Source organism: Netta rufina (assembly GCF_964035555.1).
Source record: "Netta rufina genome assembly, chromosome: 18".
Taxonomy (NCBI): Eukaryota; Metazoa; Chordata; class Aves; order Anseriformes; family Anatidae; genus Netta; species Netta rufina.
In genome coordinates this window covers 4495489-4523218 of record NC_140142.1, presented here as the reverse complement: position 1 = coordinate 4523218, position 27730 = coordinate 4495489, and the positions used below count along the sequence as shown (strand labels likewise).

The following is a 27730-nucleotide window of genomic DNA, read 5'->3' as shown; positions in this document are numbered from 1 at the left end:
GCAGAGTTTTTTCTTCTCACTGTCATGGCCTACGACCGCTACGTTGCCATCTGCAAGCCCCTGCACTACAGGAGCCTCGTGGGCAGCAGAGCTTGTGCCCAGATGGCAGCAGCTGCCTGGGGCAGTGGCTTTCTCACTGCTGTCCTGCACACGGCCAACACATTTTCCCTGCCCTTCTGCCAAGGCAATGTTGTGGACCAGTTCTTCTGTGAAATCCCCCAGATACTCAAGCTCTCCTGCTCAGATGCCTACCTCAGGGAAGTTGGGCCACTTCTGTTTAGTTTTTCTTTAGCATTTGGTTGTTTTGCTTTCATTGTGCTGTCCTATGTGCAGATCTTCAGGGCAGTGCTGAGCATTCCCTCTGAGCAGGGCCGGCACAAAGCCTTATCCACGTGCCTCCCTCACCTGGTCGTGGTCGCCCTGATGGTCAGCACTGGCATGTTTGCCTACCTGAAGCCCCCCTCCATCTCCTCCCCACATCTAAATCTGGTGGTGGCTGTTCTGTACTCCATGGTACCTCCAGCAGTGAACCCCCTCATCTACAGCATGAGGAATAAGGAGCTCAAGGAGGCACTGAGGAGGTTATTGCAATATTCAGTATTTCAACGAGGAACCGATCTTCTGCATGTGACTCCCTGAAGTATACCCGGACAAGGCAGAAACACCTTTGTTCACGTATTTCAAAAACTGTTCATTCTTTTCAATATTATTTCCATATGCTAAATATTTCTTTATACTTTTATTTTATAAATTTAATATATTTTTCTTCTTCTGTGTCCTTCTACCTTTTCTTCTAAGCCAAAGACTTCATGTAGAGGTGCTGCTAAGCTCTTTGTAACTAACTAAATAAAGGAACCAGCAGGTAGGCAGTTTCTGTGGATCTCATTTCTCATACACTCTTCTCAGGCACAGCAGTGGTTGTGGGATGAAGATCCCTGCTGCAACGTGCTGGAAAACCCTGGTGTTTTTTGGGGCTGCCCTTTTCTGCCCTGGCAGGCACTCCTTGCCTGCAGCCTTTGAGTCAGGGTTGCCACTTTCTCGGACCCATGAACACTGAGAGCAGCAAGACATGGTCGTTTTGGTGCTGGTCTCACTTCTCTTCCACACTGCTGTCTTGTAGCACCACTGAATGAGAACTGGCCTTCCAGCTAACACCCCTAGGAGTATGGCTTTCAAAAGTGAGGTGGAGGAAGCATTGAGGAAGCAGCCTGATCTGATGTGAAAGTTCTCCCTCCTCAGAGCAGATCTTAGCACTGGAAACCTCCAGAGCTCCCTTCTGACTCTAATCCTGAAGGAAAGAAGGGCAGGACAGGAAGGCAGGGGGAGGAAATACTGCAGTGGGTTGAGGTATTGCTGACATATGTAATCCTTGCTCCACATTGTCCTCAGGGTTACATCATGAACGAGTTCATCCCCAAAAGATCCCCTGCACCATGAGCACCCGGTATCCAGCTGGTTTGGAGATACTGCAGAGACGTTCTTCTGATGCTTGTGTAACCAGATTGGTGATGGCAGGAAAAGACTGTTCCTTCACCAGTGATCAACTTTCTTCTTCATGTTAGGCCACAGCTGAACATCCCTCACAATTCTTAGAGTGTTTGCTTTATCTCAGTGATGAACTGCATTAGGTCTCCTTGATTAGTCTGAGGCACAATGCAATACATTTTCCCTTCTGCCACTCCAGCACAAAACCTCTGAATATTTTTTCCACATTGACCTGATGGGGCATTTCACATTTTTTACTTTCATATCCCTGATGGAAGGGGATGATTCCCAAACTAGGATACACAGATGGGTTCTGCTTCAGCCATTTGAGGTGTCCTGTTCTTGAGTATTTCAGCCTGAGTTTTGCCACAACTCCTGCACTGTAATGCATCCCTTGTCTGGCATCGCCCTGTCCCTTGTACTGTGGGATGACTGTGCTGTGGTGGGACGTGTTTCCAGTGAGTCGTCTACCAGACACCGTAAAGAATACTATAAGCAGGACTAGAGGGGTTCTGCTTCCAGCCATGGGGAGGCGGGGAAGAAAGGAACAATCACGTTTACTGGACTGGGTATAGTTAATGGCCTGGTACATCACACCCACAAATGTATCAGGCTCTACTGATACATCAGTACTCACCGGTGCACAGAGTACCCTAATGCCATCAAGCTAGAAAGAGGTAGAACCCACCTGTATTTCTGGAGTGACAGGGGGAACCCAATACATAACTGTACTGGAGGCTGAGGTGAGTCTAACTGGGAAGGAATGGCAAAAGCACCCCACTGGGACTGGCCCAGAGGCTATGTGCATCCTCGGCATAGACTGCTTCAGGAGAGGGAATTCAGAGTTCCAAGAGGGCACCACCGGTGGGGCTTTGGCAGAGCTGCCTTGGAAACAAAGGACATGAAACAGTTGTCTACCTTGCTTGGCCTTCCACAGAACCCTTCTGTTGGGGGTTTGCTGAGGGGTGAAGAACAGCAGGTGCCAATGGCTACCGTGGTGGCGCACCTGAGGCAGCGTCATGTTAACCGAGACTCCCTGATTGCCATCCATGAGCTGGGTCATCAACTGGACAGCCAAGGTATAGATGTAGAGCTTGGGAGTGTGGCTTAGTGATGGACTTGTCAGCACTAAGGTAAAGTTGCCTGACCTGGGTTACACGTCCCAGAGTAGTGTCAGGCACAATGCAATTCTTTTTGCCTTCTGCATCTACAGCACAGAAAGTATGACTTTGCCCTACTCTATTGACTGGCAGGTATTTTCACATTACTCAATTTAGGTTTCCGTGTCTGGAAGGGGACAATTTCCCCAATGAGGCCAATCTCATGGGTACAGCTACAGCCAACGAAGATATGTTTTCTTTAGTTTGCATCTTGAGTTTTCCACAGAAGACCCAATAGAGCATAGATGTCCAGTTGTCTGCAAAGATTCTAGCAGAATTTCACAGGTTCCAATGGTCATTTCAATTTTTTGTTATTTTATTTTATTTTTTTATTTTATTATATTATATTATACTATATTATATTTTATTTTATTTTATTTTATTTTATTTTATTTTATTTTATTTTATTTTATTTTATTATTTTATTTCATTTTTTTCCCTAGGAACTCCTGCCTTCTCTTAGAAAGGGTTTCATGTGCTGGGCTGGGCTGCAGTTACAGGGACAAAGACTACTGCTGGCAGCAGATGTGTCAGACCTCTAGACTCTACTTTTCCTCCCGATGAAGGTTTCCAAAGAAGACACCATAGAAAAATAGCAGAAGAAGAAAGATGCTCCAAATTGAAATGTAGCAAAATTCAGGATTTATAAACAGAAAATATTTTCATTAGTTGCTTTTTGAAATCTTCTTCCTTAACTACATCATGCAAGCTCTGCAATTAGCTGCACAAGTCGTGAAGACTTAATAAAACTATGGAAGAGATGTTAGGAGTTTCTGCATTTTAATGAGGTCCATGATGTATTTCGACACTGATGCTATGGAGCTCAGGTACTATAGAAGAGAGTGATGTAACCACTTTAGCAAGTAAAGTCAGGAGGAAAAGTTGAAGCGACTTGGAGTATGAATGGGCCCAACTGAGGGCTGTTACTAAGAAAGCCTCCTCAGGGATATGTTAGGGTAGATAATTAGAGACCATGATTGCAGACTTGCAAAGTCCTGTGCTGAGAAAACTCTTGGTTGATTTTAGTGAAGCAGAAGAGCCAAGGCCTGACCCCAGCCACTGGGAGAGGAGATCCTGCATCCCCATGTCTGGCTCAAGGCTCTTCCTGGGATCTGTGGGATGGAGTGGGCACTGGGATGCCATGAGAAGAACAGTGGTATGACACCTCTGAGCTGCTGCTCAGCGTTGAAAGAAATCAATGAAGCCTCATCAGAATTAATATAACATATCTCCCAACAAACTCTAGCCAAGGGGACAAAAACCTCAGGGCTGTTGGGGCCTTCCCTTTTTACCAGCACCCTCTGCCTTCTCCTCTGCAGGCTTTCCTATGCTGTCCCACACTTTGCCCTATTTCCTTCAAGTCTACAGACACCCATCTCTGTCCACAACCTTGCTCTCATCCTTTGTTTCACCCATGTCTCGCCAACTCTCACCAGGTACTCCTTGAAAGACAAAGCCCAGGTCTGATCAGCCACAAGCCACCTCAGCAGCAGCTTCCAAGCCAGGGGCCTGCTGCTGGCCTTGCAGCTTCTTGGCTAGACACAGCCAAGCCTTCTGCCTGCTGCTGCCCGCTCATGGACTCAAGCAGAAGGGACAGGACAACCCATCTGGGGGCCTTCTTTCTGCCTGGGTCGTCCTGGGTGTGTAGGCAGAGGGGATCCCCCAGTCAGCATGCCAAGCAGGTGCCTTCTGCTGGCCTAGCAGGGCCACTGCCAGATGTCAGCCCAAAAGTGCAGCTCCCAGGTCTATGTCAAGGGTGACCTGCCACCTCCAGACACAAGTGACCTCCCAGTCCCTTTCTGTGACACGTTCCTGCTGCTGCCCTATCAAGTGCAGAGACAGAAGTGACCTCACAGTCCCTGCCACAGTCACATTCCTCGTGCTGGGGCAGGAGATCCTGAGGTAGAGCTGAGCCCTTCAGAGCACTCCTATCCATCTCCTCTTTGTGGCCCACAAGCTGATCAGACCCATGACCCCTCACATCCATCTTTGCATGCCATGTGACTGCAGAGTAACCTCACAGTTCTTGGCCTGCACTAAGGGCCACACCCAGTACGGTACCTAAAGGTAAGGGTTAGGAGAGGGGCTGAAGGTGAGGAAGTCAATGCACAGGAACAGGGGAATCAGCTGTTAGGTGCTCATGCATCAGGGGACTAGGGCTCACCTTTCTGGGTTTGAATTTAAAGAAAGATTTTTTGGGAGGGATTGGTGTTCTGCTTTGCGTATCAGGTCTGTGGTTAAAGTGCGGACAAGCTTAGTGATTTAGGGTTTGTTTAGTTTTTCCAATAATTCTAGGCCTAAATAGAGCATTTAAATCTAGCGTTAAGGGTAGGGATCAAGGTAAGCAAGAGAGTAAGGGTAAGGGAAAGAGGCGATGGACTGAGTTTTGGCTTCAGTGCATACTTAGATGTCAGGCATAGGAGTAGTTGATTCCTGTTTGGGTGTGGAGTAACATTTAAATGTAGGAATTAAGTTTGCTCTTTGAAGCTGGGGAATAGCCTCATATAAGTGTTTTAAGTCACAGTTACAGCAGCTTCCGCATAGCCTGAACCCTCTTACCTTTTACAAAATCTTTAGTTTCTGCTGGATAATCTCTATTCCCTCTTCCAAATCTCACATTTCTCCTGACCAGGGCTTCTCCTGACCTCACTATATCAGTCATAATCTTAGGAGCATCTTTCTAGTGGCTTTCACGATCTCAGAGTATCCATTACACCTCTGTTGGCTACTCTATTCCTGAGAAAAGTGGCACTTAATACATTATGGAAATAATGTATCCTTCCCATGCAGTAGTGGCACCTCACCACAGCAGGTTGGTGCATCTCCAGGCTCAGGGGTGTTTCCTGAGGGCCTGCCCCATGTGGGGAGTGGTGGGGAGGAAGAGAGCAAGGTCATCTCCTGGGGCATGGCTGAGCACAGCCCAGACATCCCACACCGTGGGCAGGCCCCTGCTCCCAGGCTGAGGCACACATGCAAGGTGGACACTTCTCCATCAGACCAGATTCACGCAGGACCCTTCAACCCCGCCCCAGTCCCAAGATTTGGCTACTTCTCCACCCACAGACATAGATTGCTTTCCATTTGGGGACTCAGGCAGGACTTTAAGGATCTGCTAAAGCCATGGATTTCCTTGTTTTTCACAGCCTTCTCACAAGTCTTTCTCCTGGCCCTCCTCACTGCCCAGCACTGTCTCTCAGGTGCCACTCAGTGACACTTCAGAAGGGCCTTTGGGCTTCCTCAATTGTCCTGGTGCTTATTAGCACCTTCCTGGCTCCTTCCCGAGCTTAGAGGGAGTCTTCTTGTCCATCAGGGGCCCTGTACTGGCTGTTGGTGGGACGGAGTTACTCTCTGCAAAGCAGCCCCTTGTGGTACAGTGTTTTGGTTGTGTGACCAGTGATGGTCACCCACAGTTGTGGTTGCCATTTTTGAGCATTTCTTGCACAGCATCAGGGCCTTCTGTGGCTCACAATTTCTGAGTTTTACTTGGTTTTTCTATTCTGTTCCCAGTTCCTCTAGAAGAAGAGAAAGCAGGTGGCCAATAGGTGTTTATCTGCTGGATGCATGGAGCAAGGAGGTGTCCGTGGTGCCAGGAGATGGAGGTCTGTGAAGCTGCAGGAGCCCTGCTCTCCTGCCTGGCAGATCCCCAGCACACAGTGCCTGTGCCCCGCAGGGCCAGCCCCGCTCCCCAGGCCAGCACAAGAGGCCTGGCCCAGCCACAGAGCAGCCTGCCCTGAGCAGGGGCCTGCACAAAGACCTTTCCCTTTCTCCTTTCCCCATCAGTGCAGGCCCAGCAATGCTGCCCAGCTCTTCCCCAGGGCCATCCCTGCTCCCAGGGAGCCTTACCCAGGGCAATGTGTCCGTGCTGGCCTCGCCAGCCGTTGCTTCTTCCATCCCCGTGCTCCCCACAGGGCCATGAGCTGTCGGTGCTGCTGTGAGAGCCAGGGGCTGTGGTGCCCTGGGACCCCCGGGGGTCTCCCCCCTGCCCGTGCTGCTCAGGGTGGGCAGCAGACCTACGTCCATGGGGATCTCTGCTGCTGAGCCCCTTTCCATCTGCCCTGATGGCTCAGCAGCACAGGGCAGTGCTGGGAAGGGCCATGGGGTGTCTCTAAGGGCACAAAAGGCAGGCGAGACCTGCACCAGACCTCGCCCATAGCACTTCAAAATGGTTATCCTCAATTACTCTTCAGTCTTATGGGCCTTCACCTGCTGGCTCTTCACCACCTCTGCTGGCATTGCAGAGCCCTCCTTTAGCCCATGGACTCCTCAGATTCCCCTTTTCCTTTAACAGACCTTTTTTTGGATGGTCACTCATTTTATGAGGTTCTAATCACTTCATCTGAGGACCTTGTCCCTGCAGATTACCTGACATCTCCTGGAAGCTCCAGATACCTTTACAGGCTGGATTCTGCCGCCTGCCCCGCTGCAGGGGGTGCAGTCCCATGCAGATAAGTTTAAGATCAGTTGTCATCTCCTTAGGCAAGTTCTGTCATAATGGAAGCTCTTAGTGCTGCCCTTGGTTCCTCAGGGACCACCCTGGGACTTTCAGCCTGTGTCTTTCACTCCATGAAGAACCCCCAGAATAGAGAAGAGCAGAAAACAGCCCCTTGGTGTCAAGGCTCCTGGGTTTGCCTTCAGCAGCCCCTTTTGTTACTGTGGTGCTAGCAGGAAGGCGGCTGTGACCCAGGGCTGTGCAGTGCCTGCTGCTGTCTGCAGGGATCGGGATGCCCTGCAGAGAAAACAGGACTGTCATCGAGGCATATGAGAGCTCAAGACTAACAGATACAAGAGCACAAGAGAACAATGTGGAAGCCAAAGGGAGCAGCAGTGAAAAGGCCATGTCCTGCTGCTGGCCATGGCCATGGCTCCAGGGAAGCAGCAGCCCCGACGCGAAGGCAGCAGAGAGGCAGAGCCCAGCGGGCAGTGAGGGGCAGCCCCGAGGGCCACCAGGGCTACTTCTGCGTGTGGCAGCTGGGCTCTTGGCCCCGAGCCCCTCCTGCATGCTGGGGCTGCTCCCCCATCTCCAGAGAAGATGGCAAGAGAGGGATACTGAGACCACTGAATTTATTCTGTCTCCTTTATTGTCTATACCTACAAAGGAAGCCTAGTTCAATAGGTTAAATGGAAGATGTAGTCAAAGTAAAAAAATTACTAAATAAATTAAAGCAATATCAAAAGTTATGAAAATAACAAAAACAAAAAATAATATGAAAATCTCTCATCTCAGTTTCTCAAATAGAATGGTAGCGTTTAGAGGATTATTATTATTATTACAATATGATAATAATACTAAGTACAAAAAATGATATGATACAAATCACAATAATGTTAACGACACTGATGCTTAAGAAGCACATATAGAAACAATTTCCTCACTGCAACCTTGAGTTCCTGGTTCCTCATGCTGTAAGTGAGGGGGTTCACTGCTGAAGGTACCACTGAGTACAAAAGTGACACCACCAAGTCCAGAGATGGGGAAGAGATGGAAGCGGGCTTCAGGTAGGCAAACATGGAAGTGCTAAGAAAGAGGAAGACCATGGCCAGGTGTGGGAGGCACGTGGAAAAGGCTTTGTGCCGGCCCTGTTCAGAGGGTATCCTCAGCATTGCCCTGAAGATCTGCACATAGGACAGCACAATGAAAACAAAACAAATAAATGCTAAAGAAACACTAAACACAAGGATGCCAGTTTCCCTGAGATAGGAATCTGAACAGAAGAGCTTGAGGATGTGGGGGATCTGACAGAAAAATTGGTCCAGGGCATTGCCATGGCTGAGGGGCAGGGAAAACGTAGTGGCCGTGTGCAGGACAGCATTGAGAAAACCACTGCCCCAGGCAGCTGCTGCCATCTGGGCACAAGCTCTGCTGCCCACGAGGCTCCCGTAGTGCAGGGGCTTGCAGATGGCAACGTAGCAGTCATAGGCCATGACGGTGAGAAGGGAAAACTCTGCTACAACCAAGAAGACGAAAAAGAAGACCTGTGCAGCACATCCTTGATAGGAGATGGCCCTGGTGTCCCAGAAGGCATTGGCCATGGCTTTGGGCAGAGTGGTGGAGATGCAACCCAGGTCGAGGAGGGCGAGGTTGAGGAGGAAGAAGTACATGGGGGTGTGGAGGCGGTGGTCGCAGGAGATGGGGATGTGCATGGCCAAGTGTAGGAGAATGGTACGACCCCTGCCTGCTTCATGGGTGGGGGCGAGGAGGCAATGAGGCCCTGGAGCTTTAACGATCAGCTGTCTCCTAATCAGTGGCAGTGGCAGAGACAACAGCCATAGCCATGGGCACAAAGATCTGGGTCCTTCTGGGACTTGGAACCTTGTCAAAACCCTTGCTCGTCTCTAAACCAGGATGGCCTAGAGAATCCCAGACCTGTACCTCTTTACTGCTTAGTTGTAGACACTTGTCCTTGTGGTGTCATACCGGATCTGAGCTAAGTCTGATAACTCAGATCTTTTTGGTGGCCATGCTCCTCGTAAGGCAGCTCTGTGTGAAGTTGGCCTGTTTCCTGCTGAGCAGGCACCACTGCTTGTATGGCATCCCTCATGGTGCCCAGGCCCTCCTTGTCCTGTGTACTCAGCAGTGTCCCAGTCTGCTCTGATGTGTGGCGTTACTCTCCCTCTCGTTCAGGACTGGGCTCCTCTCCTTGTAAATGTCTAGAGGTTTCTTTAGACAAAATCCTGTAGTTTCTCAAGCTCCCACCACACTGACGCTCCGTTCTGTCAGCTGTTCATGTCTGCAGGCAGACAAGACAGTTCAGCCTTCATGTGATTGTGCTGTCTCTGACAAGACAGCAGCATTGGGAGGTACAGGGGACACAGAATCACACACAGAATCACACAGAATTGTCTAGTTTGGAAGAGACCTCAAGATGATCGAGTCCAACCTCTGACCTAACACTAACAAGTCCTCCACTAAACCAACATTTGGATAATACAGGAGTAACCAGTTGAATGGAACTGCAACACAGTCACAGAAAGGTAATGGGTGGAAGGCTGCCAGATTCTACTTTTTCTGTTCTTCATTCTCATGCATGCTGTCAGTTTCTCTGGAGCTGTGTCCTAAATATTATGGGGTTGTGCAGAACAAAGTTAGAAAGGCCAAAGCCCAGCTGGAGCTTAATGAATCCATTCCTGTCAAAGACAATAAACACTGCTTATATAAATACTTTAAATTAAAGAGGATTAAGAATCATCATAAATTATTGGATGTGGGGGGAAATCTGATGCCAAGAGATGAGGTAAAGGCTGAGGTACTTAATGCCTTCTTTGCCTCAGTCTCTAGCAGCAAGACCAACTGTTCCCCTGGATATTTAGGGTGGTTTGTGACTTTTTTTTTTTTTTTTTTCCTCCTGCTCTTTCCTACTACAAAAGCAGGCTCCATCAGGGTGGAAACCACTCCTGAAGTAGACATCCCAACCCAGCAGGTTCCTTGCAGCCTCTCAGCCAAGCAGACACAAGTCACCTCAGCAGCAGCTTCCAAGCCAGGGGCCTGCTGCTGGCCTTGCAGCTTCTTGGCTAGACACAGCCAAGCCTTGTGCCTCCTGCTGCCCACTCATGGACTCAATCAGAAGGGACAGGACAATCCATGTTGGGGCCTTCTTTCTGCCTGGGTCCTCCTGGGTCTGGAGGCAGAGGGGATCCCCCAGTCAGCATGCCAAGCAGGTGCCTTCTGCTGGCCTAGCAGGGCCACTGCCAGATGTCAGCCCAAAAGTGCAGCTCCCAGGGAGAAGTCAAGGCTGACCTGCCACCTCCAGACACAAGTGACCTCCCAGTCCCTTTCTGTGACATGTTCCTGCTGCTGCCCTATCATGTGCAGAGACAGAAGTGGCCTCACAGTCACTGCCACAGTCACATTCCTTCTGCTGGGCCATGAGATCCTCAGGCATAGCGGACTGCTTTCTAGTTCCCAAGGGAATAAGGCACAACTTTCTGGGTTAGAGAGTAAACAAATGTTTATTGGGAAGGTTTGGTGTTCTTCTGTGTTTAGGGTATGGGAAGGCTCTGTAGTTTAGGTCATTTTTAGGTCTGCCTAGAAGCCTAGGGTTGAATTTTAATAGTAATGTTAAGGGAAGGGTTTAGGGTGAGTAAGAGAGTAAAAGTAATAGAAAGGGGGTATGGGGTGAGTTTTGCTTCAAGGAATACCTTGTGTTCAAGCTTTAGAGAAATGGATTCCTGTCAGAGTGTTGGAGGAGCATTTAGATTTAAGGATTAAGACTACTGGTTTAAATAGTGTAAGGGCCATACATGACTGTACAAGTCAGTGTTGCTGCATAATCTACATTACATGATTCCTCTTACCTCTACGAAATCATTAATTTCTGCTGGCCATGCTCCTCTTGCCACCTGAAAATCTCACATCTCTCGTGTCCAGGTTGCTCCTGACCTCCCCATATCTTATTGGGATCAGCTTTCCGATGACATCCATGACATAAGCAGTATATGTCTCACCTCTGTGGGCTACTCTGTTCTTCAGAGAGAAGTGGCATTGTAGTCAGGAGGGAAAAGGGCCTAAAGGAGCATCCTGCCTAGTATGCCCATCAGCTCTGCCTCTCTACAAAATTGCGCATCCTACCTACTAGTTTTGTTTCCAGAATAGCTTCCATGGATCTCGAGTTCTTTTTCCAGGCCCTTATGAATGCTTCATTTTTGGATGTGTAGAGATGGGATAAGGAAAGCAATGCGCGGATAGACCTGAGTTTAGCAAGGGATGCAAAGAATAACAGGAAGAGATTCTATAGATGCATAGCTCAGAAAAGAAAGGCCAAGGAGAGTGTACCCGCTCTGAGGGATGAGAAGGGTAAACCCGTAATGACAGACATGGAGAAGGCTGAGGGCCTCAACAACATCTTTGCCTCAGTCTTCCCTGCCAGTGAGGCTTCCCAAGTTTTTCATTTCCCTGAACCCATAGATGGAGGCTGGGAGGCAAAGAAGATGATCAAGTGGCTGGAGAACCTCTCCTATGAAGAAAGGCTGAGAGCACTGTGGCTGTTCAGCCTGGAGGAAAGAAGGCTCCAGGGTGACCTCATCACAGCCTTTCAGTACTTAAAGGGGGCTTATAAAAAAGATGGAGTGTGATTCTTTGCTCAAGGACATCACAATCCCTGCCCTGCCCCAAGGGGACAAACAGCTGAAGTTAGGGATAGGAGTGGGTTTGAAGATGAGATGTGCTGTGCGTGTGGTGGAGGGTTAGGTGGTCAATTTAACATTTAGGGATTAGAGGTCAACTTCTACAGCTAATGCAATGGAAGGGCTTTGAGGGAGCAATTCTGCTCAAGATGCCTGCTCAAGGTGTAGGAAAAGGGCAAGCCTTGTGGGTCAGAGTTTTGTTTAGTTCTTGGGTGAGGGCTAGGGTTAACGCTGGCATTCTAATTCATGATTAGGCTTAATCATCCTTCTGCTCAGCCTTGAAGTACAAGATGCTTTCGACATCTGCCTTTTCCAAGTCCCGAGGAACCTCTTTGATCAATCTGTCCTTTCCAAGGTCTTTGAGATAAGTCTTATGATGACGTCTGCAGCTCCACCAGCACATCTCTCACTCTTCCCATACTACCTATAAGCAACCCTAGGAGTGACAGGGGGATGATGAAGGTATGAGAAAGGGCTTGGTTAAAACCTCTGACTACAGCCTTTATGGGCTTTACACAGACAGTGACAACGGTGTCATAGAAAACAGTAACATTCATGAGGACAGAAGAGCAGGTGGATAAGGCCTTGGGCTTGTCAACAGAGGATGCACACACATGAAAACTGCAGGAAAGAGAAGAGGAAGATGATCCAAAGGAAGGAAGGAAGGAAAGAAGGAAGGAAGATCCCAAATGTAGATTATGAAAGGAAAGACCATGAGTATCATTGTGGCACTGCAGGAGAGCTCCAGCAATGGGGGAAAACCACGGAAGGTGTCTATGACACTGGGGCCACAGAACAGTAGCTGGGAGGAGAAAGAATTACTGCACATGAGAGAAATTCCCCTGGTTCAGGTACAGCTGCCTTCTGGAGTCAGACCTTCCAATTCTCGAGCCTTTCAGAGAACAGGTGTGGCATACAGCCCAGGGCTGACCGTAGGACATGGCCCCCAGCAGGAAGCACTGCTGTCATGCAGAAGGTGCAGCTGAGAGTGCTGTCCCCCTTTGCTGACAGAGGTTGGAGCACTGTCTCCCCCATGTGGTGTCTTCCCCGTGTGGAGTATGGTGCCTTGTCTCCCCCACCGCACGGCCTTGACTCCTTGTCTCTGCTGGGCCCCACCTTCCACACGCAAATATGTCCCTTGGCTGTCGGCTCCCTCTCCCCTGCCCTGTGTAGCAAGCTGGAGAGGACAGGTTACCATTAGATGTGGTGGTGCTTCTGTAATTCACGTTGGTGATGGCCCAAATGACAGTTCCTTCACCAGTGATGCACATCCTTCTTCATGTTAGGACATAACTCAATGTCCTTCACTCTGCTTTATCACACTGATGAACAGAACATGGTCTCCTTGATTATTCTGAGGCACAATGCAATGCTTTTTGCCTTCTGCTACTCCAGCACAATATGTGTGACTTTCCCTTACTCTGCACATTGACCTGCAGAGTCATTCCACACTTTTTACTTTCAAACCTTACTTGGACAGGGGCCATTTCCAAAGCAGGGCAAGCTGATGTGTTCTGCCTCAGCCATCTGAAGCATGCTATACTTGAGTTTTTCAGCCTGAGTTTGCTAAAGATGACCCAGGAAGGTAAACGGATGTTCCAGTGTCTAGTAGGAATAAGGGAGAGTATCTCAGGTTTCCAATGGCCATTTCAAATCTAGGTCAACCTCAGGACCCCACTGAAGAAGAGGTTTGTTTTTGAAGGGGTTTCCTGTGCTGGACTAGGCTGCAGTTACAGGGACAAAGACCACTGCTGGCAGTGGAGGTGCCCTGGGAACTCCACCTGGCTCCACCTGATTTTCCCAAAGGGCTCCGGCCTCCTGCAGGTCTTTACTGACATCTGCCAGTCCAGGCAAGTGCCTCAAACACAACAGGACCACAGGAGGTTTTCCCTGGTCAGAGAGCAACGCTCTGCCTGAGTACTCAGTTATTTCTTTAGTTCTTAACTAATAAAGCAATCGCTCATCAGCTCAAATGATTCAATTCCTTCTGTAAAATGTCTCAAGTGAAGTGTAATTCCAATCAGGAAGAAATTATAATTACCATGATCTATACTCATCTCAGAAGAAGAAATACAGATAATCTCCTTTACTTGCATTCTCATCGCTTTGTCTATCATGGTGTGCTCCCTCATCTTCCAGGGACAACACACATCTTGATTACACAGACCCTGCTGAACGTCCCATTTCCACCTGCCTGTCTGGACCCATGCACTTCCCATGGTTCTCCTGGTTTGCTCTCCCCTTACTCTTTGACCATTCAGACCTCTCCCACCAACCCAGTTGCTGCTGTGAGATTCAATGAGTTCGAGCTCGCCCATCTCTCAGCAGTCTGTCTAATGGTTTCCTGAGCAAGAACCTCATAATTTATCATTGAATATGTATGATATGGATTAATATTAACACAATTATTTGAAATTTCCTATTAATCAGTGGAAAATACATCATGTACAGTCATCCTTTTAAGAAGGTAAACATCACTGGAGGCAACAAAATAAGGAACATGACCTTTGTTTTTTTTGAAAATTGCAGCATGATTTCCTGCTGTTTGTTTTGAAATAGGAAAACCCTGCTCTTCCCACCTAAACAGGGCTTCAAAGGAGAAACCCTAGACCAATAAAACCAGGAGAATGATGCTCTAAACTGAAACACAACAAAATTCATCCTTTAAAATGAAGAAAGATTTTTATTAGACGCTCTTTGAAATCTTCCCCCTTAACTACAACATTAAAGCTCTCCAATTAGCTGAACAAGTCTTGAATACTTGAAGAAAACGGTAGGAGAGATATGGCTCCTTACGAGTTTCTGTGTTTTAATGAGTTCCATGGTGTATTTTGGTGCTGAGTCAAAGAAACTTGGGTACTGAGAGGAGAATGATGCAACTGAGCGAAAAAGCAAACTCAAGATGAAAAGCTGAAGTGACTTGGAGTATTAATGGGCCCCACTGAGGGCTGTTACTAACAAAGCCTCCCCAGGGATGTGTTAGGGCAGATAATTGGAGGCCATGGTTACAGACAGGCAAAGCACTGTGCTGAGAAAAGTCTTGGTTGGTTTTGGTGAAGCAAAAGGTCCAAAGCCTGACCCCAGTCACTGTGAGGGGAGATCCTGCACCCCCCTGTCTGGCTCAGGACTTTTCTTGGAGGTCTGAGGAATGTCGTGGGCAGTGTGATGCCATGAGAAGGACACTAGTATGACACCACCCTGCCTCTGCACAGGGTTGCAAGGAAGCAAAGAGGCTGCACTGCAATGACTATATGTCGTCTTCTGATAAGCTCTAGCTAAAGTGACAGGGCTGTTGGGTCCTTCCATTCTTGCCAGCACTCTCTGCCTTCTCCTCTGCACATTTTCATATGCTGTCCCACACTTTGTCCTATTTCCTGGAAGTCTGCAGACACCCATCTCTGTTCACCACCTTGCTCTCATCCCAGCATTTCCATCATTTCACTGTCTCATCAACCCTCACCAGCTGTTCCTTGAAAAACGAAGCTAAGGTCACGTCATAGATACTCAGCAGCAGCTTCCAAGCCAGGGGCCTGCTGCTGGCCTTGCAGCTTCTTGGCTACACACAGCCAAGCCTTGTGCCTCCTGCTGCCCACTCATGGACTCAAGCAAAAGGGACAGGACAACCCATATGGGGGCCTTCTTTCTGCCTGGGTCCTTCTGGGTGTGTAGGCAGAGGGGATCTCCCAGTCAGCATGCCAAGCAGGTGCCTTCTACTGGCCTAGCAGGGCCACTGCCAGATGTCAGACCAAAAGTGCAGCTCCCAGGTCTATGTCAAGACACAGGACTGTCACCTGCCACCTCCAGACACAAGTGACCTCACAGTCCCTTTCCATGACACGTTCCTGCTGCTGCCCTATCAAGTGCAGAGACAGAAGTGACCTCACAGTCCCTGCCACAGTCACATTCCTGCTGATGGGGTAGGAGATCCTGAGGCAGAGCTGAGCTTTCTCTAGCCCCCTTGGTATCTCTTTTTACTTTCTGGGTTAGAGATTATGTAAAGTTTTAGTGGGATTGTTTGGTGTTCTGCTTTTTCTGTCACATCTGTGGTTGAGGTATGGACAAGCTCTGTGGTTTACGGGTGTTTTACATCTGCCTAGGAGTTTAGGGTTAAATAGAGCATTTTAATGTTAGTGGTAAGTGAAAGGATTATGGTTATCAAGAGAGAAAATTGATTCCTTTCAGAGTGTTGTAGTAGCATTTAGGTTTAGGGATTTAAATCACTGTTTCCAGTAAGGTAAGGGACATACATTACTGTTTTAAGTCAGTGTTACTGCAGCATTGGCATTGCATGAATGCTCTTACCTCTGAAATCATTAATTACCTCTATGAAATCATTAATTTCTGCTGGCCATGTGTGGTGGTTTTACTCAGGTGTGCAGCCGAGCTCCACCACAACCGCTCTCTCACTCCCCCTCTCCTCAAAGAGGAAGGGGGAGAAAATACAACACAGAGAAGTCGAGGTTAGAGATGAGAAAGGTTTAATTAAAGGGAAAAGGAATGGGGAGGAAAAACAGAGACAAAAGAAACAATCAGTCCGCGCAGAAGCACAGAGAGAGAAAAAATTATTCTCTACTTCCCATCAGCGAGCGGTGTTCGGCCACGTCCTGGGAAGCAGGGCCTCAAACGCGTAGTGGTTGTTCAGGAGGAACAGCCCCCTCCCCCACGAGAGCCCCCCTTTTATTGCTGAGTGTGACTTCAGGTGTTATGGAATATCCCTTTGGTTGGTTTAGGTCAGCTGCCCCAGCAATGTCCCCTCCCCATCACTTGCCCACCCCCACTGCTGGCTCTTGGGGGCTCAGAAGGAGTCCTGATGCTGTGCCAGCACTATGCAGCAAGAGACACAACACTGGAGTGATATCAGTGCTGTTCCAGCTACGAGTGCAGAGTACAGCACTGTGCGGGCTGCTGCAGGGAAAAGGTGACTCCAGCTCAGACAGACCCAACACACAGATTCTCCACTGAAATCAACAGTTGGACATAAATGTCCATTGCACCAGTTCCCACCTTAGGCTGCACGGAGGCACATAATTTTTTATTATTTTTATTATTGTTATTATTATTATTATTATTATTATTGTTGTTGTTGTTGTTATTTTATTTTATTTTATTTTATTTTATTTTATTTTATTTTATTTTATTTTATTTTTTTGAAACAAACAACTGTAAACCATGTTACAATTTGCTGAAAAACAGAACAAACTCCTCAGCTGTGTGCCCAGTCCAGGCTGCCTCTAGGCAACTTCACATTCCAAAAGGAAGAAGTAGAAATTAGATGGACAAGAAACTAGATTTATTTTTTGTTTTGTTTTGTTTTGTTTTGTTTTATTTTATTTTATTTTATTTTATTTTATTTTATTTCAAGATAAAATATTTTATACAGCTAGATTGGAAATGCTAAATAGAAAAAGAGTTGAGGAGCTGCCTAAGGACATGATTAGATAAACTTGTTAAACATGGTCAAATTTGAACTCCCTGATGGTCAGAGACTAACTGGGTAGGTTAGAGGGATCAGAATGATCAAAGGTTTGCAGTGGGCAAATCTGGAGACCAATGGGAAGTGCAGACAGAGAGCAAAGGTCCAGACAGAGAGCTGGAAAGGGAACTTCCAACACTGTCAGTTTAATCAGGACCAGTGGAAGATTATGGCCTTAAATGCACATCAGAATCAACAGAGTAGTGCAAGTGCAGGGGAAGAACGGTATTTCTTTTTCTGCAGTGAATATACATCCTGGAAATTCTCATTTTGTGACAACAGAAATTCAACTTAATGTGGGACACTTTGTGGAAAGGATTCACCCAAATCCCTTCAAGTGATGACAATTAGGTGCTCTATTTCTTAAATACTGAAGGAATGCACAGGATTTTGGGCAAAGCTTTGCTGTCTGACCATAAGCAACCAGTTCCACCTCTAGATACTCGGCTGCATCTGAGGAACTTCCCTGGACTGCCGCTGTCAGAGAGGACCTGCAGAAGACCAGAGCCCCTTGGGGCTACAGATTGAGCCAGGTGGACTTGCCAGGGCACCTCTACTGCCAGTAGTAGTCTCTGTCCCTGTAACAGCAGCCCAGCCCAGCACAACAAACCCCATCAAAGACAAGTCGGGGGCTCTTGAGAAATGGTCATCCATCTGAAATGGTCATTTTGAGCATTGGTCATACATGTACAGCATTGGTATCACACCAGTGTTTTGTCCATTGCTGAGCAATACTGGCACAGCATCAGGACTCCGTAAGGCTTGGATTGCTTTGGTTTCCACCAGTCACTGCACAGGAGATGGAGGTCCATGAAGCTTTACAACCTCTTGTCTCATGCCTGGGAGATCCCCAGCACACAGTGCCTGTGCCCCGCAGGGCCAGCCCCGCTCCCCAGGCCAGCACAAGAGGCCTGGCCCAGCCACAGAGCAGCTCCAGATTCCTCTCCAGGATGCCATTTGCCATCAGACCCAGCACCAGTGGGACAGTCCCAGGACAGTCAAAGGCCAATTACTGTTTGCTGGGCAATGGGGAACCAGGAAGGGAGCTCCCAGACCAGCCCTTGGTCTTTCACTGGTCACTATGGGACTCTGATCCTGCTGCTGGCCATGGCCATGGCTCCAGGGAAGCAGCAGCCCCGACCCGAGGGCAGCAGAGAGGCAGAGCCCAGCAGGCAGTGAGGGGCAGCCCCGAGGGACGCTGGGGCTGCTCCTGCATGTGGCAGCTGGGCTCTTGGCCCTGAGCCCCTCCTGCGTGCTGGCACTGCTCCCCCAGCTCCAGAGGTGGGAAGAGACAGCAGCTGAAAGTAGTTAATTTATCCTGGATTCTTTATTTTCTTTATCTACACAGAAAGACAAGTTCTATAGTTACATGGCAAAGCTTTTGGACAAAAATAAAAAGAAATAATTAACAGATAGGAAACTTAGAATATCATTAATATATGATAAAAACAAGTTTCAGAAAATGGTATAAAACAAAATAATAAGAAAAGACTGTTCTAACATACTGTCAGAAAAACTTTGAGTCCGGTTAGGACTTTAGTCCATTATTAAGATGAAGAACTATGTATCCAAAGAGTTTCTGCAAGGCATTCTTGAGCTCCTGGTTCCTCATGCTATAGATGAGGGGGTTCAGGGCTGCAGGAACCACAGAGTATAGAACTGCAACCACGAGGTCCAGGGACTGGGAGGAGATGGAGGGGGGCTTCAGGTAGGCAAACATGGCAGTGCTGATAAACAGAGAGACCACAGCCAAATGAGGGAGACATGTGGAAAAGGCTTTGTGCTGGCCCTGAGAAGAGGGCATCCTTAGCACCACCCTAAAAATCTGCACATAGGATAGCACAATGAAAACAAAACAACCGAATGCTAGACAGACACTAAGTAAAATAAGCCCAAACTCCCTGTGGAACAACTTTGAACAGGACAGCTGGAGGATTTGAGGAAGTTCACAGAAGAACTGATTAAGCTAATTGCCTTGACAGAGGGGCAGGGAAAATGTAGTGGCCGTGTGCAGGACAGCATTGAGAAAGCCACTGCCCCAGGCAGCTGCTGCCATCTGGGCACAAGCTCTGCTGCCCACGAGGCTCCCGTAGTGCAGGGGCTTGCAGATGGCAACGTAGCGATCGTAGGCCATGATAGTAAGGTTATAATACTCTGCTGATATGCAGAAGAGAAAGAAAAAGACCTGAGCAGCACAGCCTTGATAGGAGATGGCCCTGGTGTCCCAGAGGGCATTGGCCATGGCTTTGGGCAGAGTGGTGGAGATGGATCCCACATCGAGAAGGGCAAGGTTGAGGAGGAAGAAGTACATGGGGGTGTGGAGGCGGTGGTGGCAGGCTACGGTGCTGAGGATGAGGCCGTTGCCCAGGAGGGCAGCCAGGTAGATGCCCAGGAAGAGCGCGAAGTGCAGGAGCTGCAGCTCGCGCGTGTCTGCGAATGCCAGCAGGAGGAACTCACTCACGGAGCTGACGTTGGACATTTGCTGTCCTTACACATGCTTTCCAGGTAAAGAGCAAAATGCAGAAGAATGTTAAAACAGAGTTCTCTGAGGAAAACCTATTGTGTTTCTTAAAGCACCCCGTAACCTGAGCATCTCTCTTTGCACGAAAATCTTTTGGCATCTCTCCTGCTTGAGCTGTGGCTGGTGCTGGCTGAGAGTGGCACTGGGAGCAGGGGCTGCTGTAGGCTGCAGAGGAGTCCTCTCTGCTATACAGCAGGAAGGAATCAGGAACATGGGGGAAGCTCAAGTTCAGTTCACTGGTCAGTTCAATAAGCTTTTCAGTGTTATTTCAAACAACTCCTCTGAATTCAGAGTTACACAGGCCACTGCCCACAAGTCATGTTCTAATCTGCCCTCTGTTTGCTGTATTTGAGCCACAGGAGCATCGAGCTCTGGAGTTTCTTTGAGAAGAAACTGGAGACAACTGAGAGCAGAGAAGCCCCAGTCCAAGTGCAGCTGGACAGAAACCTCACCTGAGGTGAAGTTCTCACACAGAGTTTGGGAGCATCTCTGTCTGAGCTCTACCTTCTCTTCTACCCCTGCCTGCCCCACAGCCCATGGGCTGCAGGGAGAGTGGAGGCAAGTGAAGGGCTGCACTGCAGGGCATGGCCACGAGGTGCCAGATTCCCCCCGCAACGGCGTTTCTGCCAACAGCTCCTTCTGGCCGCCTGCCCCTCTCTCTGATGCCTGCAGCTGTCCCTGCCAGGAGCTGCTGCTCTGTGCCCACCTCTTCTTTCCCCCTGCACGTGCTCACAGACCCCATCCCACACGGCTGTGCTCAGCGCTGCCCTGCAGCACCCTGCCACAAACAGGGCCCTGCCAAGGGGCACCTCCATGGCTGCAGGAGTTACGGGGCAGCTGATAGAGAGCCCGGCATGGCCAGCCAGGGCAGGGTGTTCTGGGCTGACCGGGGGCACCTACCTTAGGGCACTGCAAGGGGCTTCTGCCAGAATTCCTCCCCTCACACTGCAACCCAGCAGGACTCTCAAAGCCTACTGCATTGCCCACTGCCCTCCCAGAAACAAGACCCAGCAGGAGACCCTTCCAGGAGCTGCAGCTGCATGGCCCTGCAGCCAGGCACTTACCTTGTCAAGGGCTGTGCAGGTTTCTCCTGCAGGCAGCTCTCAGCATCCTCCCACTGCCAACTGCCTTCAGCCCCTCTCTCCTTTTCTCCTCTCCACGTGCCAGCTGCGGTCAGAGCCCCCAGCCCTGCTGCGCTGCCCCTCTGCACCAGGGCCCTCTTGCCACGAGCTCTCTCTGTCCCACGAGCCTGGCCCAGCCCAGCAGCACAGCACCAGCCCAAGGCACTGCAATCACCCCTCTGGGGGCTTTGCTGATGAGCCCACGAACCTCAGGCACTCAGAGACAATTGAAGACAGCTCTCCAGAAGTCCAAGTCAGAGGCAAGTTTCCTGCAGTGTCCCCCTGAGGGCCAGCACTGACACAGCCTCCCTTGGAGCTCGTTAGAGCAGAACCCTGGAGGCAGTGAGGACAAGGAGACAAAGGCAGTGTGAAGGTGACACTGATGTGTAGGAAAACTGGATGTGTGTCACCAAGCACAAGGGCCAGGCCTTGACCCCTGTCCTCTGGGAAGGGAGATCCTTTCCATTCACAACTTGCTCAGGGCTCTTTGTGGGGCAGTAGGAGATGGGGATGTATATGGCCAAGTGCAGGAGAATGGTACGACCCCTGCCTGGTTCATGGGTGGGGGCGAGGAGGCAATTGAGGCGCTGGTGCTTTAGAAATAAGCTTTCTCCTCATGGGCCTCAGTGGCAGAGACAACAGCCATAGCCATGGACACAAAGACCTGGGTCCTGTTGGGACTTTGAGCTTTGCCACAACCATTACTCTTCTCCTCACCAGGCTGTCTGAGGGACTCCTGGACTTCCAAATCTTCCACTGCTTGATTCAGACCCTTCTGTTGGTAGTGTCACATGGGATCTGAGCTGAGTCTGATAACAAGGATCTTCGTGGTGTTCCTGCTCCTCGTAAGGCAGTTCTTAAGGAAGCTGGCCTGGCTCCTGGTGAGCAAACAGCACTGCTCGTATGGCATCCCTCGTGGTGCCCAGGCCCCCTCCTCCTAGGCACTGCTCACTCATCAGGGTCCCAGTCTGCCCTCATGTGTGGGTTTCCTCTTCTTCTGGTGCAGTTCTGGGTTTTTCTCCTTGAAAGTGTCAAGAGGTTCCTTTAGGCAAAATCCTTCAATTCCTAAAGATTCCCTCACACTGATGCTCCATGCTGTCAGTTGTTTGTGTCTGCAAGCAGTCAGTTCAGCCATCGTGTGATTACGCACTCTCTGACAAGATAGCAGCATCAGGAGCTGCGGGAAAGTTTGGATAATACAGGAGTAACCAGTGGAAAGGAATTGCAGTACGGACTCACAGAAAGGCAGGGGATGGAAGGCTGCCACGTTCCACCTCTTCTGTGCTTCCATCTCATGCATGCTGTCAGTTTGTCTGGACTTGTGTCCTGAATGTTATGGGGCTGTGCAGGTAAAAATTTGAAGGCCTGTGCCAACCTTCTAGGGTAGGTTTGTGACTTTTTTTTCTCTCCTGCTCTTTCATGTTAGCAAAGGAAGCTCCATCAACGTGGAAACGACTCCTGAAGTAGGCATCCCAACCCAGCAGGCTCCTTGCGGCCTCTCAGCCAACCAGACACAAGTCACCTCAGCAGCAGCTTCCAAGCCAGGGGCCTGCTGCTGGCCTTGCAGCTTCTTGGCTAGACACAGCCAAGCCTTGTTCCTGCTGCTGCCCACTCAAGGACTCAAGCAGAAGGGACAGGACAACCCATCTTGGGGTCTCCTTTCTGCCTGGGTCCTCCTGGCTCTGGAGGCAGAGGGGATCCCCCAGTCAGCATGCCAAGCAGGTGCCTTGTGCTGGCCTAGCAGGGCCACTGCCAGATGTCAGCCCAAAAGTGCAGCTCCCAGGGAGAAGTCAAGGCTGACCTGCCACCTCCAGAAAGAAGTGACCTCACAGTCCCTTCGCGTGACACGTTCCTGCTGCTGCCCTATCAAGTGCAGAGACAGAAGTGACCTCACAGTCACTTCCACGGTCACATTGCTCCTGCTGGGGCAGGAGATCCTGAGGCAGAGCTGAGCTCCTCAGACATCCCCACCCATCTCCTCCTTGTGGCCCACAAGCTGATCAGATCAGGGTGAGCAAGAGACTAAAGATAAAGGGAAGCGACTACAGGCTGTGTTTTGGCTTGAAGGGATACTTTGAGGTCAGGCATAAAAACAGTGGATTCCTGTCAGGGTGTGGAGTAGCATTGAGGTTTGGGGATCAATGTCACTGGTTAAAATAGGGGAATGGCTTTACATGACTGTTTTAAGCCAGTGTTACAGCAGAATCAACATTGCCTGAATGTTCTAACCTCACAGAAATCATTAATTTCTGCTGGCCAAATTCCTTTTCCCTCCCTCAAATCTCACATCTCTCCTGGCCAGGCTTCTCCTGACTTCCCCATATCAGTCATTTTCTTAGGGGCAGCTTTCTGATGGCTTTCATGATCTCAGAGTATCTGTCTCACATCTGTTGGCTACTTCTTTCTTGAGACTGATATTGCACCTAAGTCAGGATGGAAAAGAACACAAAGGCTGTAGGTGAACCCTGCACAATGTGCCCAGCAGCTCTTGTACCACCCCAAAAATTTTGTTTCCTGCCTCCAACTTTTAGATACGGAATGGCTTCTGTGCACCCAGGCTATCTTTTTCCAAACCCTCATGCATGGTTCAGTTTGCCCCAAGCATCTTGGAGGCAGTGGCCCTCTCGGTGTAGAAAAATGAAAGCAGTCCTAAAGGATGACTTCAGGCAAAAGCTGACACCTCTGACATGACAACTCCTACCCAAGACCTCTTCCTCTATGAGGCCTACCAGGTAGTTAGAAAGAGCCGATCTCAGAAACTACATGCACAGCAAGTGCCTTCTGCTGCCCTACCATGGACACTGGCAGATGTGAGCCTAAAGGCACAGATCCCAGCCAGGAGTCAAGGGTGACCTGTCAGCTACTTCAGAAAGCAGTCACCTCACAAGACATTTAAGAGCCATTTGCTTCCTGCTGGACTTAGTGTTTCTGACGCACCACTGAGCAAATAATACCACACCTACAAAACACCCCCTTTTTGGGCCAGGACCTGCCCAGGTGGAAGTGATCTGGTTGTGATGCTCCAAGCTCATGGCACACCTGCTGGGCTCCCAGCCTCTCTGACACTCAGGAGCCAGTTCTGTGCCAGTCCTGTGAGTTGCTAGGCAGGAGGGACCTTGCAGGCAATGTTGCAGCCCCGTTCCTGTTGGCGGTCTCTCAGCTCCTAGTGCACAGTGGGGACCACATTCGTATCTAGAAGCCATGAGCCTGAAGCTGGTCTAGAAGGCACTCAGGGGAAGCGCTCTCTCAGGCCCTGCCCCAGCCCCAGCCTGAACCCCAGCTGGCGGTGCTGCTCTGCAGAGTGAGGGGACTGTGGTACCTGGTGCCCTGGGGCTGCAGAGCTCTCCTCTGCCTGCTCACACCAGACTGAGCACTTCAGCTCTAGATAGTCCACATGGGACACAACATGGTGCTCAGCAGTAAATATTGGCATCATCTTTCTAAGACAAGCTAGCAGTTTCTCAGAGACTGGCAGCACAGCAGTCTGCTTGTGGGTATTGAAGACTTACTAAATATTCGTCGTGTTTGGGGTTGGAATTTCTTTTTCTTTCATTTTTCTTTTCCTTTCCCGTCCTCATGTGTCTATCTCTCTGTGAGTTTTTATGTTCTTTCCCCTCTTCCTCTAGATGTGTTTCCTCCTCTCCCTCTAGAGGAGGAGGAAGCAGGCAGCTCATGCATGTGTAGTTTCTGGTTGAGTTGAGCAAGGAGGAGGCTGGGTATGCTGCAAGGTGATGGAGGTCCGTGAAGCTGCAGGAGCCCTGCTCTCTTGCCTGGCAGATCCCCAGCACACAGTGCCTGTGCCCCGCAGGGCCAGCCCCGCTCCCCAGGCCAGCACAAGAGGCCTGGCCCAGCCACAGAGCAGCCTGCCCCGAGCAGGGGCCTGCACAAAGAGCTTTCCCTTTGCCCTTTACCCATCAGTGCAGGCCCAGCAATGCTGCCCTGCTCTTCCCCAGGGCCATCCCTGCTCCCAGAGAGGGCCCAGGTCAATGTGTCCATGCTGGCCTGGCTGGCTGTTGCTGCTTCCCTCCCTGTGCTCCCTGCAGGGATCCAAGCTGGCGGTGCTGCTGTGACAGCCAGGCGCTGTGGTGACCCAGGACCCCACGCATCTTCGCCCTGCCCGTGCTGCTCAGGGTGGGCAGCAGACCCATCTCCATTGGGATCTCTGCTGCTGAGCCCCTTTCCTTCTGCCCTGATTGCTCAGCAGCACAGGGCAGTGCTGGGCAGGGCCATGGGGTGTCTCTGAGGGCACAAAGGGCAGGCGAGTGCTGCACCAGACCTCGCCCACAGCACTTCAAAATGCCTATCCTCAACTACTCTGCAGTCTTATGGGCCTTTGCCTGCTGGCTCTTCACCACCTCTTGTGGCATTGCAGAGCCCCCCTTTAGCCCATGGACTCATCAGATTCCCCTTTTCCTTTAACAGACCCTTCTTTAGATACTCATACATTTTATGAGGTTCTAATTACTACCCACTGAGCATTGTCCCTGCAGATCCCCTGACATCTCCTGGAAGCTCCAGATTCCTCTACAGGCTGGAATCTGCCATCTACCCCACTGCAGGGGGTGCAGTCCCATGCAGATGAGTTAAAAATCATTTGTCATCTCCTTAGGCAAGTTCTGCCATAATGGAAGCTTTTAGTGCTGCCCTTGGTTCCTCAGGGACCACCCTGGGATATTCAGCCTATGTCCCTCACTTCATGATGAACCCCCAGAAAACAAAACAGCAGGGAGCAACCCCTTGGCTATGTTCCTGATAGCACATTTGGAAAAGGTGTCCAGACTTCTGGGTTTGCCCTGAACAGCCCCATTTGTTACTGTGGTGCTAGCAGGGAGACAGCTGTGACCCAGGGCTGCACAGTGCCTGCTGCTGCCTGCAGCCACAGGGATGCCACTGTAGAAACAACAGGACTGTCAATGAGTCATATGAAAACTCAAGACTAACACAGATACAAGGGCACAAGAAAGAAATGAGGAACCAAAAAGAAAGAAACACTGAAAGGGCCACATCCTGCTGCTGGCCATGGCCATGGCTCCAGGGAAGCAGCAGCCCCGACCCAAAGGCAGCAGAGAGGCAGAGCCCAGCGGGCAGTGAGGGGCAGCCCCGAGGGCCACCAGGGCTTCTCCTGCATGTGTCAGCTGGGCTCTTGGCCCTGAGCCCCTCCTGCGTGCTGGGGCTGCTGAGACTAGCTGCACAGGAGATGGGAAGAGAAGGGACCTGAGTGAAATAAACGTATGACTTCCTTATTGGGTGTATCCATACAGGAAACTGCCATGTTTCCTGTAAATGAGTAACAACTAAATTATTAACAACTAGGAGGATAAGAAATATATTAGTTATATAAGAAAAAATATCTTCTGAATATAATAATACAGACATATATTAAGAAAATAAGTCTTCCTTTTTTTGAGGAAATATGGGAATTTTGATTTTATGCATAATATTACATGTGAATATATTGAAGAATTGTGTATTCTAGCACTGTCCTCACTGAATTCCTTAGTTCCTTGTTCTTTATGCTGTAGATGAGAGGGTTCACTGCTGGAGGTACAACTGAGTAGAGAACTGCTATCACCAGGTCCAGGGTTGGGAAGGAGATGGATGCGGGCTTCAGATAGGAAAACATGCCAGTGCTGACCATCAGGGAGACAACAGCCAGGTGTGGAAGGCACGTGGAGAATGCTTTGTGCCGGCCCTGCTCAGAGGGCATCCTCAGCACTGCCCTGAGGATGTGAATATAGGAAATAACAATGAAAATAGAACAACCAAATAACACAGAAATACTAAATACAACTACTCCAGCTCCCCTAAGGTAGACATCTGAGCAGGAGAGCTTGAGGATCTGGGGGATTTCACAGAAGAACTGGTCTACAGCATTGCCTTGGCAGAGGGGAAGGGAAAATGTGTTGGCCGTGTGCAGGACAGCATTGAGAAAGCCACTGCCCCAGGCAGCTGCTGCCATCTGGGCACAAGCTCTGCTGCCCAGGAGGCTCCCGTAGTGCAGGGGCTTGCAGATGGCAACGTAGCGATCGTAGGCCATGACAGTGAGAAGGGAATATGCTGCTCCAATGAAGAAGACTAAAAAGAAGACCTGTGCAGCACAGCCTTGATAGGAGATGGCCCTGTTGTCCCAGAGGGCATTGGCCATGGCTTTGGGCAGAGTGGTGGAGATGCAGCCCACGTCGAGGAGGGCAAGGTTGAGGAGGAAGAAGTACATGGGGGTGTGGAGGCGGTGGTGGCAGGCTACGGCGCTGAGGATGAGGCTGTTGCCCAGGAGGGCAGCCAGGTAGATGCCCAGGAGGAGCGCAAAGTGCAGGAGCTGCAGCTCGCGTGTGTCTGCGAATGCCAGCAGGAGGAATTCGCTCACAGAGCTGCTGTTGGGCATTTGCTGATTTTAAACACAGCTGCCTGTTGAAGATGAGAATGCAGATCAAAGTTAGAACAGACTTAAATGAGGAAAACTTATTCCCTGTCTTAGCACACACCCCAGGCGATCTTCTCTCTTTACAGGAGAACCTGTCAGAATCTCATTGTTTCCATTCTGATCTCTCTGTGCAATGCTCTGGGAGTCTCAGTCTCTTGTATAATCCTGAGAATACATTTCCCTCAAACTTCCCTCCTCTACAATGCAGGAATTGGAAAGCACAGAACCAAAAAAAAGCCTTGTTCTTCAGATAAACCAAGCCTCAATCTTCTTCTGGAAATGACCCCGTATAAATGCCATTCTCTAAAACATCTTCCACTCCTCACTGGAGAAACAGAGAGACCCATCCTGATAGATGCTATCAGCCATTGGATGTGCCAGCTGTAGAAGACCCCTCTGGCAACCCCACCTGCATGGCCCTGCTGCCAG

General features: G+C 49.7%; 1 protein-coding gene across 1 annotated transcript; it reads right to left on the bottom strand.

Moving 5' to 3' along the window:
• Positions 1-18766: 18766 nt before the first annotated feature.
• Positions 18767-27160, bottom strand: LOC311216289 (olfactory receptor 14C36-like; the record flags this gene model as incomplete). Its single annotated transcript, XM_084297835.1, has 2 exons — positions 26369-27160; positions 18767-18919 (listed from the first exon to the last, which is right to left on the bottom strand). The coding sequence occupies exons 1-2, from the start codon at positions 27092-27094 to the stop codon at positions 18767-18769; spliced, it is 879 nt and encodes a 292-aa protein (XP_084153961.1). The 5' UTR covers positions 27095-27160.
• Positions 27161-27730: the final 570 nt, after the last annotated feature.